We start from the raw sequence: 14,082 nt of genomic DNA on the forward strand, positions 1-14,082 counted from the left end.
GCTCATTTTGGATATCCACAGGCCTTAAGGGCTATCCTCAGATGTCCATCTTCCTTCTTCTTCTTCTTCTTCTTCTTCTTCTTCTTCTTCTTCTTCTTCTTCTTCTTCTTCTTCTTCTTCTTCTTCTTCTTCTGTGGAGGTGGAGATGTTTCTTGCTCTGTGATTTAGCATTCTGATGACCCCTAGTTTTTGTTGCAATGAGTGAAGGGAGTCGAACCACAGGTATTTATCAGTGTGTGTAGGTTTTCTGCATACAGTATTTTGATTCCTAAACTGCCACTGGATCCTATGGTGACTGCACAGTCCAGGAAAGCCAGCTGGTTTTTGTTGGTGTCTTCCACATACCAGTGCATTTCAAACCCCAAAACACTCTAAGGCAGAGACTCCTTCACCCAAAAACTTTCCTTGATAAAAATCCACTTCTTGCTTTTTGACCTACAACAATTTAGTTTTCAAAAGCCACACTGTTTTGTCTATCTGCTTCCCCTTCCCTTGCCCCCCCTTTAATTTTGGGAAGCAAAAACCCTTTGCAAACTGTTCAAATGGAAAGCTTATTTCTCCTGCTGCACCATCATCAGATATAAGAAAAAGCCTGCTCACAACGAAGGGACCTTTATTTCCTACGACCCTTTGACCTCATCCTTGGGACTTGTTTGTACGTTTGTTAGTAATTGCATTGGATGGTATGTAAGCATTTCGCATAATACTTTTTTAAAAAGAAAAAAACCGAGGGAAAGAAGGAAAGGTGGCGAAGGGAAAGAGAGGCTGAAAAGTGTACAGATAGGGTAAAAGTCCCTCCTCCTTTCTTTCTTTACAGAAATACAGTAATCTTCTTTCCGCTCTTAAGTCTAATTTGTGTTCTCTTGCGGATGGGAGAGAAGGGTAAGAAATCGAACAGGATGAGGCGTAACTCCAGCTGCTGTGAGGGAAGAATGGGATCTTGACACTGCCCTTTTAAATCAAGGAAACCAGTGCCATTACACTTTTAAAGCGCCGCACTCCCCAGGAGCGGCTCTGCCCCTTGCCACTCGAGTTGGGGGCTTTTTCTCTGGCCGCTGAGAGAGAGAAAACGAGAGCTAGAAAGCCCGTCATGCAGGCGAGCGCTGCCTTTCTAGCAGCCCTTCTTTCTCTCCTCGGCAAGCAGCCCCACAAGGAAGATGGAGGTTCTGTTTGCCTCGCAAGACCACGCGGAGAACCAAGTAGTTAATTAGCGGGGAGGAGCCAGAGGGGGGGGGGAGGTCCCAACGGTTCAAAGCATTGGCCGCGGAGGTGGGGACGCTTTTTTCGGATGCACCAGTGGCTTCAGTTTCTATGGAAACGAGGCCCGCTCCGTGTTGATATCAGCCCTCTTTTTTTAAGAGAGGATAAGTAGTAACCTGGCCGGTTTGTCTGATGGTGAAACAATTTTGAAAAAAATATTGGCATCGAGAGGGGTGAGTTTATGAAGACATTTTCTTCGCAAATTTCACGGTCTTTTATAGGGAGACATTTTCCCCACAAAATCTGGGCTCCCTTTAATCATGCTATACTTTTGAGATGGAGAACTTGAGAGAGAGAGAGAGAGAGAGAGAGAGAGAGAGTGTGCGGGTCGTGACGCTTAGAAATTCAGGTGGAGGAAGGTTCCCAGAGCCTTGAAGCAGCCTTAGGGATAAATGATTATCGGAAGTGCAAAGCATATGACGGTGCTGCAGAGAGGTGGCTGGTGAGGCAGGCTTTTCAGTTTGCAATCCCGTGCTTAGATCCTGAACACCCATCGCCAAAGAATACAAGCTGATTTGTATGATGCCGAAGGTGAGAGAAACTATGGATGTGCCACTCAGATGCTTTCATTAAGGGTTTTTCTTGTATGGCCACAGGCAGTCTTTAATGTCTCTTTCTGGTGTGAATGCTCAGCCACTGCAGGAAGCCACGCAAGTCTCTCTTGCTAGATTATGAAAATAAATCTAGTTGTTTATCAAGTAGGATGAGATACCTGATTTATTATAAAATGCAATACAAGTAAGCAAAGTATGCTTAGGGAAGTTTGGCAGTTTAATCGGAGGTGTATTCAAACCCATGTTTTAAAACTTTTCTGATAACATCTGCAGCAAGACACCCTTACTTTCTCCTATTACTGTACTTTGGTTTCCAATTTGTCATCCTCAAAACAGAGGAAACCTGAGGGGGGCAGACTTTGGAAAATGGATCCTAAGTGTCACATGGTTGTTTGCCTGATGAAAATGTCAGTGTCCTGTGATAATCAAACCACAACATCATGTATACTGACTCTAGGGACACTAATGATATCTCCATACATTTTCCCCACGTGATCTTTGCATGACTCTTCATTCATTTATCACTTGTGCATTTGCTTAGTAATAAATACTTGAACTAATTCATACTTAAGAACATTCAGTATTTGTAATAAACTGGGTATTTTATAATTGAAAGGTTGGTTGGGTGAGTGCTCTTAGCTTGTTTTATTCGATATACTATTCTTTGTATGTTTAACATATAAAAGATGCAATAATTAGTTTGTTTTATCCAAACCCTCTTTAAGGAAAAAGTGTCTGAGCTTAATAAACAAATATTATTCTCATTTGAGAAGGACAGGAAGTAAAACCTAGTGACAATTGGCTCAGTTTTTATCTCTTAGGACTATTTGGAAGGTCTTGTCTAAATTTAACCAGTGAAGAATGTGCCAGGGATTTTTTTTCAAAGAGCACTTATGAAAGTCTTCTGATAACACTTTGCATATGGCTAGCATCAAATTCTAGTTTGTTCAGAGACTGGGGTGTGTGAGAAATTCCACACATTTTTCACGTGAAGGGTTGGATCCAGATTAATTTATTTGCTTGTAGCCATAGCTGAAGTTGATGCAATTTAAATTGCACTATTTTAAATAAATCTCAGTTAATTTACAATTCAGTGTGATGCCTATCTTGTCAGAAATAAGTCCACTAAATACACTGGGGAATATCCCTAGTTAAATGATTGTAGGATTACAGTACAGTCTGTATCCAGTCCATTTGCTTTTGTTTTTATTAACTTAAATATATAAATTTCTTTATAAAGATAGCATGCGCACACACAAAGATGTATACATTTATATCTGATGCTATTTATAACACGGGTGCATAATCACATGTGTTTAGAAGTAAAGTGAACAGGGTAGATAAATGAACAGACTTTCAGTTATGTTTGCTAGATGCTCGGAACCAAAAGAAAAGTAATGCCTTTATAGGGTCTCAAAATGTTTTTCAACTATCATAAAAATTTACAAGGCACAGCTTTCCCTTGCTTAAATTCCATGGTCATCAGAGCTTTACTTGCTGGATTTTGTTTTGTTTTGCCTATCATTCATCAGTAAACAACCTTTTTAGTAAAAAGTTATTATCCTACTCACCCATTTTTAGTTATAGTATACTAAGGGTTCAGAAGCATGGTTGTTGTGGGTTTTTCAGGCTCTTTGGCCATTTTCTAAAGGTTGTTCTTCCTTCAATAAGAAGCACTTCAATATAAATTCCATAATAGTTTTTTTCACATGAATTATGATTTAGGGTAAATCTCCAAAATGTTCTAAGTATTCAAGGCTATTTTACTAGTCCTTCCCTCTGGTGGCATACACGGATTGTGCAGTTTGGTGAAGGTTGACCAAGTGGCCTGGCACATAAGTCTGGCAGCCACACACATATTGAGTTATCTTGGCTACCCTCTCTTGCAGGATGTGCTGTAGGGGATTTGACTCATTGAGGTGTACCAATTCATTGGACATTTAGTTGGGAATAGGTAAAGGTAAAGGTAAAGGTTCCCCTTGACAATTTTTGTCCAGTTGTGTTCGACTCTAGGGGGCGGTGCTCATCCCTGTTTCCAAGCCATAGAGCCAGCGTTTTGTCCGAAGACAATCTTCCGTGGTTACATGGCCAGTGCGACTTAGACACAGAACGCTGTTACCTTCCCACCGAGGTGGTCCCTATTTATCTACTTGCATTTGCATGCTTTCGAACCGCTAGGTTGGCGGGAGCTGGGACAAGCGATGGGCGCTCACTCCGTCGCGTGGATTCGATCTTACGACTGCTTGGTCTTCTGACCCTGCAGCACAGGCTTCTGCGGTTTAGCCCACAGCGCCACCACATCCCTTAGTTGGGAATACAAGCTGTTTGGGGGTAATTTCTGAGAGGATAAGCAGGGAAGTGTTGCATGTCCTTTCCCCACTATACCTCCTGGGAGAAGACCCAGCCTGTAGGGCAGGCTGTGCAGTCCAAAAGTACTACCGGAAGAAGGGAATGGCAAAACATTTATGAGAACTCATATCTTTAAAAAACCATATATTTACGTGGAAATTAAAAAAAATATGTCAGACAACCCTTTTCTGTGCTTTAATTACCAATTCTCATCTTACTCAGATTCCACAATGCTGCACACAGAGAAAGAACTAAATGAGCTTCTTATTCGCAAAGAACAAGAACTAAAAGAACTACAAATTCACCAGATCTGTTTTCAGAAAACAACACTACAAGCAACCCAAACACAACTTCAAGAAATGCATAAGAATTTTGACAAGCTAAAGGAAGATTTCACCTATAATCTTAGAGTCTTAGAAGAGAGAGACAGAGAGCTGGAGCACTATGAGACGTTGATTACACAGTTGAAAATGGTTGAAAATGCTAAACAGGCAGAAGTTAGTGAACTTAGAGTACAGGTGGATAAGTTGAAAGAGGAACTTGCTCAGGAGAGAAGAAAACAAGAGGCTCTGCAATATCAATACCAGCAAAAGCTTAAGGAACACCAGTTAGAGTTGAGGCATATTCACAGGTATTTATTTATTTTATATACCATCCCATTAGTGTGATGCACTGTTCTGGGCAGTTTACAACTTAATAAACTAAGACATATAACAGTAAACTTATAAATAAACAATGAAGGGAAAACATACAGAAAGGTAAGAAAGGTGTGATGGTAAGAAAGGTAAGAAAGGTGTGTACAATTAAAATTCAGTCTTCCAAATCAAGGCTGATTAGGTCAATCTGACCTAATTCCATTATCAGTATGGTTAAAGCACAATGCATGTCTGTTAAGTTAGATGCTTAGGCAAAATAATTTTACTGCTACTTGCAGTAAATGTCATGGCTAAGGGTGTCAGTCATGACATGGCTTCCCTGTGTCATGTTTTTATGGCAAAAGTTGCAAGTCTTAGCCTGCAGATCTAACTGTACATGGAAAACTTGCAGTATAAAACAAATAAAGGAGTAAGCCTTTGGTCCAAAGAAGTGCCACCCCTACCACGCTCAGAAAATAGGTGTTTGAGGGTGAACTACACTGTGTATGAAGCTACCATTTGTAAAGGATTATGACTGACAGTCTCATTGGTTTAGGATGTCCATGCAATGACACTGTTGGGCTACCTCTTGACGTGGGTTGGTATACTTTGAGCTGACTCTAGTAACAATATTTTCTAAGGTTCCACTCTCGGTTTTTAATACTTTTTTGGGGGGAGGGGAAGGACTCTACCTCTTATGCAGGGTACTCTTGTATCTCTTAAGATATTTAGACAGACAAAGGTGGATTGTGCATGTTTGTAATAGTAGGGTTACAGTGCTTGGGCATTGCATTTCGCACTTGCACATGACCACCCGATTCCAGTATCTTATTGTTTCTTTTGATCACCTTTATTTTTGTGCCAAATCACTGGCTTTGTCCAATGAATGACTGTTGTTATAAGTGACAAAGACATGAAGCCCTTTTATTTAATTAAAAAAAGTGTATTTACCTTTTGTAGATAACATTGCTATAGTTCTTATTCAAAACAACAACGTTTTTTGGATACACTGCTTTTTTGCAGATTAATTCCAATTTCAGTAGTGGGCTTTGGATCTTGTTGAATTGTGTCTTCTCTAAAACCTCAAATGATGCTCCTGAATATAATAGGTAGATATCTTGGGGGGGGGGGCTCTGCTTAAATACGATTGGCTCTGACCTGATTAAAAATAATGTATAACAGAGATCTGCGCTGTGCTACTTGTAATGCAAAACAAGAAGTTACCTTACAGAAGTCTCTGGGCTGATTTTTTTTTTTACTTCGGGTGGAAAGAGATATCTGTAGAGTAAGGGAGTGGTTTTAATTCTACAGCCTCTCCCCTAACATCATACCAATTACAAATAAAAGGCACAGAAGAACATTATTCATCTTACAAAGTTCCTATAGATATATTTGTGGCTTCAGTCCAGAAATACATATACCATGTGGAATGTATGAGTACTTGTGCACATATACATAGTTTATCTGAGGCACAGGTCAGCAGTTTGCATGCCTGCCTGTTTAACTGTAGGTGTCTGACCCTCCTTGGCTGTAAGATTCCCACTTTACAACATAAGCAGTGTCTGGTAACTTCTATTGTCTGCTTCATTGTGGCAGATACCATTGGAGCATATATGATTTGTATAATGCTATAATTCTGTGTTTTGGTTTATGTTGCTTAAAATATGTAAAGTCTTGATATTGTTGCTTATGCCATGCTTTTACTTAAGAAAAATTAATTTGCACAATGTAAAAGGAATATAGTTGAATGACAACTGTGATTATTATTATGAATTCATCCTGATTCAAGAGAATGGAAATGGAAATATAAATTTGTCTTTTTTAAAAGCACAGACTCAAAAAAGTATTTGCTGGATTTGAAATTGCCTCCAAAACACAATAATGAATTAGTTACATCTGTAAGTTCTTAGACCCATATTTTTATAGGTATCATAAATTTAGCTACAAAACCTTTTTTTACATTTCTATCAGTTCACTTCTAATTTGTTTTTTAATATGAGTGTGCTTTATTTCATAGTTCTAAGGATACTGATATTAATCGTTCTCGTGAGGAATATGAGAACATGAAACAACAACTGGAGAGGAAGCTCCAGGAAGTAGAAGGCGAACTTGCTTTGCAAAGACAGGTACAGAAGTTTGATAAAGGTGTTACTTTGTATTTTGCTTTCGGGGGGGGGGGAAAGACCACATAATACTCTAGCTCTAAATATCTCCCTATACAAATACGATAAACAATGGGCAGCACTGAAATCATCACCAAACAATGGGCAGCACTGAAATCATCACCCTATGTATTAATAAGTATTCATGCTTTTGCTCTTCTTTCCATTCTAGCAGCTTCCTCTTAGGAAAAAATGGCTAGGTTATGTCTAGTAAAATGAGATAATATAAAATTATTTCCATGAGGCAACAGCTAACATGCTTGGTAACTTCACCAACCTTGAAATTTCATGAAGGTCAGAGCTATAAATCGGGAGCAGTTGCAAAGGCTAAATAAACACTTCAGTCTCTGCCAATAATCACTGTGTCTTTGATTTCCAGATTCAGTTCCTACTACCTTTCTGTGCAGCATTAAAAGAGCTGTCAGCTATTTTAAGAAAATTTAATTTATTATTCATTTCATTTATTTTAGAAAGTATATACTGTCATATCACTTAATTTAAGGATAATTTACAAGAATTAATTCCAGAATTGTCCCCAAATTCTAAATGTTATTGTTCCAGAAGAGTAAAAATGAGGGCAATTAAAAAAAAAAACTCATTTCTGTAAACATTTGGGAAAAATGGATAACAAGGAAGGCAGAGGTGCAGCAACAGAAATAATAACATTTTAGGAGATATTAAAAACATATAGGACTATAGCTGAAGTAGCTGATGAATTATACAAGGGTAGGGTAGAATGTTTCACTGAAGTAAAAAAAGAAAATATTACATATCTCCCTGCTAAATCTTGTACTTTCTTTATTATGCCCTCTTACACTAAGTAATTTAAAAATTAAATTAATGAATACTTGTTACCCTAATTTATCTGGATCATTATCTTTCATATTTTTAATGTAAGCTTAAATAATTCATGGGCTGAAATCCTTTTGCACTGCAACGCAAAAGGCATAACTTTTAGAGGGGAGTTGCCTCATGTGAAAAAAAATCCATAGACATTATCCATTGCATCTTGAGTTGCATGACTCTAAATTCAATATATAATGTCTTCAAACATTTGTTAACCTGAGGCAGTTTGCTTCCCAAAGCTATACAAAAGTTGTGTGACTTAGTATGCAACAGATGATGTGTATTAATTATTTAACATGAGTTTGCTCACCTCCAAAACTTGCAGTCAAAACGCTATTATATTTTTCCAATCTTTGAATTCTAGAAATTTTGGTTCTGTTGCACCATAAATATGAGATTTCACTGTAAATAAAGGTTTGTGTGTTTCGTTTCAGGAACTTCTGATTGAATTTGATACAGCAATGAAAAACAGGGAACATGAGTTTCGACAGAAAGCAGATGAAATGAGCAATGAAGTGCTGTCTCATGAGCTTAAGGTAACCGTGTCTTCAAAATGTGAAAGATATGCTGCTACATTAAAAAAATAAACCAACACACCTTGCTATGACTTCTACTTCGGTTATTCTGTAATCAATGTAACTTGTTGCCAGGCTTTCCATCCAGCAGTGTGAAATCATAGAATAATGGAGTAGGGAGGGGCCTTTAAGGCCATTGAGTCCAACCCCCTGCTCAATGCAGGAATCTAAATCTGCTTCATGGAAAGATTCCTGAGAAGATACTGTTTTCCTGTATTGACTTGTCTTCATGCCATAAAACAGATGTGCTCCATTTCAGATGGCATATAACCAAGGAATACCTTTTTTTAAAGCTAGCACTAGAGGAACTGATTAGTACTTTCTGAATTGTGGGACATACATTTATTTAGAAGAATTTTGAACATTTACAGTACATAATTTGCCCACAGCCCAAGTGGGCAAATGTCTCCTTTTCTCCTAAATCAGGGGTCTCAAGCATGCGGCCTGGGGGCCATTTGCGGCCCGTCAGATGATAGTTTGTGGCCCCCACCTTGCTTGCCCCCCCTGAAGCGCCCTGTCCTAAATGTTACAGAAACTGTGTAGAGTTAAGCAGTGTTCCATAGTTTAGTAGGCCTTCTATATGACTGGGGTTAGGACTGTAACCTAGTCCAATAAAACATACGGAAAGTGCAGATATACACAGCTACAGGTACATGTGGTGGGAACAAGAGGGCCTTCTTAAATGAACAATGCAAAGAAATAGAGGAAAATAACAGAAAAGGAAAAACCAGAGATCTGTTCAGGAAAATTGGAGATATTAGAAGAACATTTTGTACAAAGATGGACATGATAAAGGACAAAAATGGGAGGGACCTCACAGAAGCAGAAGACATCAAGAAGAGGTGGCAAGAATACACAGAGGAATTATATCAGAAAGATTTGGATAGCCCAAACAACCCAGACAATGTAGTTGCTGACTTTGAGCCAGACATCCTGGAGAGTGATGACATTCCAGTTAAACTATTTAAAATCTTAAAAGGTGATGCTGTTAAGGTGCTACATTCAATATGCCAGCAAGTTTGGAAAACTCAACAGTGGCCAGAGGATTGGAAAAGATCAGTCTACATCCCAATCCCAAAGAAAGGCAGTGCCAAAGAATGCTCCAGCTGCCGTACAATTGCACTAATTTCCCACGCTAGCAAGGTTATGCTCAAAATCCTCCAAGGTAGGCTTCAGCAGTATGTGGGCTGAGAACTCCCAGAAGTACAACCTGGATTCCGAAGGGGCAGAGGAACTAGAGGCCAAATTGCTAACATGCGCTGGATTATGGAGAAAGCCAGAGAGTTCCAGAAAAATATCTACTTCTGCTTCATTGACTATGCAAAAGCCTTTGACTGTGTGGACCACAGCAAACTATGGCAAGTCCTTAAAGAAATGGGAGTGCCTGATCATCTTATCTATCTCTTGAGAAACCTATATGTGGGACAGGAAGCAACAGTTAGAACTGGATATGGAACAACTGATTGGTTCAAAATTGGGAAAGGAGTATGACAAGGCTGTATATTGTCCCCCAACTTATTTAACTTATATGCAGAATACATCATGCGGAAGGCTGGACTGGAGGAATCCCAAGATGAAATTAAGATTGCCGGAAGAAATATCAACAACCTCCGATATGCAGATGGTACCACTCTGATGGCAGAAAGTGAGGAGGAATTAAAGAACCTTGTAATGAGAGTGAAAGAGGAGAGTGCAAAAAACGGACTGAAACTCAACATCAAAAAAAAAAAAAAAAGATCATGGCCACTGGTCCCATCACCACCTGGGAAATAGAAGGGGAAGATATGGAGGCAGTGACGGATTTTATTTTTTTGGGCTCCATGATCACCGCAGATGGAGACAGCAGCCACAAAATTAAAAGACGCCTGCTTCTTGGGAGGAAAGCGATGACAAACCTAGACAGCACCTTAAAAAGCAGAGACATTACCTTGCCAACAAAAGTCCGAATAGTCAAAGCTATGGTTTTTCCTGTCATGATGTATGGAAGTGAGAGCTGGACCATAAAGAAAGCAGACTGCCAAAGAATTGATGCCTTTGAATTGTGGTGCTGGAGGAGGCTCTTGAGAGTTCCCTGGACTGCAAAGAGAACAAACCTATCAATTCTAAAGGAAATCAACCCTGAGTGCTCACTGGAAGGACAGATCCTGAAGTTGAGGCTCCAGTACTTTGGCCATCTCATGAGAAGAGAAGACTCCTTGGAAAAGACCCTGATGTTGGGAAAGTGTGACGGCAAGAGGAGAAGGGGACGACCGAGGATGAGATGGCTGGACAGTGTCTGCGACGCTACCAACATGAATTTGACACAACTATGGGAGGCAGTGGAAGACAGGAGGACCTGGCATGCTCCATGGGTTCACGAAGAGTCGGACACGACTAAACGACTAAATGATGAACAACGGCGATGCTGTACCACCTGCCTCCAGGCTGAACGCTCAGATGTCAAGGTTTCCCATCTGTTGAGGTCCATTCCTAAGGCCTTGAGATTCGGCTTGCAGGTATCCTTGTATCACAGCTGTGGTCTTCCTCTGGGGTGCTTTCACTGCCCTAATGCTCCATACAGGAGATCTTTTGGAATCCGACCATCAGCCATTCTCACAACATCCCTGAGCCAACGTAGACGTCACTGTTTCAGTAATGTACACATGCTAAAAATTCCAGCTCGTTCTAGGACTGCTCTGTTTGAAACTTTGTCCTGCCGGGTGATACAAAAAATGTGTCAGAGACAATGCATATGGAAGGTGTTCAGTTTCCTCTCCTGCCGTGCACAAAGGGTCCAGGACTCACTGCGGTACAGGAGTATACTCGGGACACTCGCTCTATAGACCTAGATCTTAGTATATGCTGTCAACTTCTTATTAAGGCATACTCTTTGTGATTCTATAGAACATGGTAGCTGCTTGCCTATGCGTTTACCCAGCTTGACATCTAGAGAGAGAGTGTCATGGATTGTTGAGCCAAGGTACGCAAAATCATGAACAGCCTCCAATTCTTGTGTGGACATGGTAATAGAGGGAGACGAGTCCACGCCCTGGGCCATGACTTTTTTTTCCAATTGTTAATTGAAAGTCTTGGCAGGCCTTGCTAGAACAATTCATGAGTTGTTGGAGCTCTTCAGCAAAATGGGCAACAACAGCTGCATCATTGGTGAAAAGGAACTCCCACATGCATTTCAGCTGGCCATTGGTTTTTGCTCTCAATCTAGAGAGATTTAAGAGCTTTCTGTTTGATCTAGTCTGGAGGTAGACACCTTCTGTTGCAATTCAAAAAGTGTGCTTCAGCATGACAGGATAAAAGATCCCAGAAAGAGTTGGCGCGAGGACACAGCCCTGTTTCACCCCGCTTCGGATGTCAAAGGCCCACAAATATTATTATGCATTTCTCAAGGAAAGTGAAGGTGCTAATAAAGTGTCCATTCATTCTAGTTACTTCACTTGTGGCCTGTTAGAAAGAAGGGCTTGGAACAGTTTAACTGTTTCCATTTCTCCCTGCTCAGCACTCTGCCCTCTAGCTGTCATGTAAGCTGTAATGTAGCAGACCTAACAAAGATGCTGCTGTTACGTACAGTCAAGTCACCGCCAACATGCAGCAGAAAAATATTGATGGCTAATTAAGGCAACCTTACTTCAAACCATTGTTTTTTATTATGATGTGCCAACTTCATAAAACAGCTTGTCATTGTAGACATATCAAACCAAAGTACAGCTTTCTTAATACTGTTCTGGCTTGATGTCTGAATTGAGCCTTTAAAGGAAGGCTTATCCAACATATGTCAGATAATTCCTTTTGAGTTCTGAAGTAGAAAGATGCAGCCAGTGGTGGGTTTTATGTATTATCTACTACTGCAGACAACTTATCAGAGGTGTTTAACTTCTTGAAACTGTATACCTAACAAGTATAAATATTGTGTTTTAAGGATTATGGATTCTGTAGCACTTATGTTTTTTACCTTTGGACAGTAGTCTGAGTAATCATATGAGAGAAGGATTGCATGGGTTGTGTGTTTTGTTCTTTTCTTTTGAAAGGTTAAGTTGTTGACCAAAGAACTGGAGGCTTTGAAAGAAGCTGGGTTAAAAATGGCAGAATCACTAAAAGTGGCAGAAACAACTAATTCAGAGCTGGAGAAGGAAATCAAATGCAAAGAGTGGGAAATAAAAGATGTTGCAGCTGTGAAAGATGTTCGGTATTGTACTATTCATTAAAGACTAATAACAGTTCATTTCTAGCTTTACCTCTCTTTGGCTGAAATGCAGAGCAGGCCCATTGAATCAGTGGGGATATGGTAGGTCAAATTGTCCATATGTTCCATTCATTCAAATGGGCCTACTCTAGTCGATACTTACTATACTAAAATAAATTAGAACTAGGGTAGGCCCATTTGAATCAACAGAACTATTCTAGTGTGACTTACTATGCTAAGCAACAGGATATCAGCCAAGGTCTTTTAGGGACAAACTAGATATGTGGGATAAACCACGTGTATTGTATGCATGATTTGCTCTGTTCATTTATAAAGTGGGGGGGGGCAGCTCTTCACAAAAAAGCCTTGAGTGGGAGAAGTGAGTAAAACCCATCCTCCTAAGCATTAAGAAGAAGCCCACAATTGCTTTGCAAGGAGTTTCTCCACAAGTCAATACTTCTTAGATGATTTATATAGAAGGTTTCTATATGTGCTTATTCAGAAGTAAGGCTCACTTTGTTCAGTAATACAGTATTTACTCCCAGATTATTGTGCATTAGCAGTCTCAAAGGATAAATATCTACCAAAGCAATCCTATACTTTCTACTCAAAAGTGAGCCTTGTGGAAGTCAGTGGGCTCTACAAGATACAACCTTAATTTTATACAGTCAAAATTTTGGATATACCTGATAGTTATCGGTTTGAGCTTTTTGTCCTTCTTACTGATGTGTTCCTTACATACTGCCTTTGAAAATGACGTGCAGTGTTATTCTGCCCATCTCTCCTCAGAAGTGAGCACTGTTCAGTGTTGCTTTACAGCAGAGGCTGTAAATACAGTACAGTATGTGGCATTCCAGATCTTTTTGGACTGCAACCCTTCTCTATCCTATCTAGGGTAGTCTCGGGTGAGGAATGGTGGAAGTTCTAGTCCAGCAACATCTGGAGGGGCAAATGTTGTTCATCTCTGCTTTCGAGTTGTGTGATTTCTCTTATCACCTCATCGTTCTTAACTTTTCTAATGAAAATTATTTTTCTTCACCTCTGTTCCCATTCTGAGTGGGCTAACATTTTAAAGCACTATCTGTTTGCATGTGTTACATTTTCAATCAATATTTATCAATACAGGATACGTGATTTAGAGAAGAAACTTGATTCTGTGCATCTGAGCTGGAAAAAAGAAAAAGAAATATTGGAGAGGAAGTGAGTTGTTCTGAGAAATGATACTATATTTATAATGTGCTATATTTGTTGGGAACATTCATTTTTAAAAACATTACACGTTATTAGAAGAAACTGTTAGATTAGCTCTACTGATGTCCTCATTTGAAGAAAGAATACTTTCATTGTTGAAACAATCAGTTGCAGCTCCTATAGTTTCTAATTTGGCTTGCTTTGTGTGTGATCAATCTATATGTAAGCAAGGATTTAATTCAGAAGTCTAATTTCTCAAACTCATAGGTCTGTTGGAATCAGTTCCTTGGAACACTAAAATGCTTTTAGCTTGAGTGACTGTTATCTGCAATG

The 14,082-nt window shown here is 39.6% G+C and overlaps 1 protein-coding gene across 6 annotated transcripts in view; it reads left to right on the forward strand.

Moving 5' to 3' along the window:
• The first annotated feature begins 1,138 nt into the window (after nt 1-1,138).
• Nucleotides 1,139-14,082, forward strand: part of CCDC57 (coiled-coil domain containing 57) — a 68,388-nt gene continuing 55,444 nt past the window's right edge. For all 6 annotated transcript variants that reach the window (XR_013541021.1, XR_013541022.1, XM_020814675.3 and 3 more), the window contains exons 1-6: nt 1,139-1,433; nt 4,386-4,794; nt 6,816-6,924; nt 8,241-8,342; nt 12,404-12,561; nt 13,684-13,758. Coding sequence is in view for 4 of the 6 variants with exons in the window: in XM_020814675.3 (XP_020670334.3) it covers nt 4,394-4,794; nt 6,816-6,924; nt 8,241-8,342; nt 12,404-12,561; nt 13,684-13,758 (845 nt within the window). In the remaining 2 variants the exon portion in view is untranslated. The remainder of the gene's footprint in view (nt 1,434-4,385; nt 4,795-6,815; nt 6,925-8,240; nt 8,343-12,403; nt 12,562-13,683; nt 13,759-14,082) is intronic.

The sequence above is a fragment of the Pogona vitticeps genome, chromosome 2 (genome assembly GCF_051106095.1).
Source record: "Pogona vitticeps strain Pit_001003342236 chromosome 2, PviZW2.1, whole genome shotgun sequence".
NCBI lineage: Eukaryota > Metazoa > Chordata > Lepidosauria > Squamata > Agamidae > Pogona > Pogona vitticeps.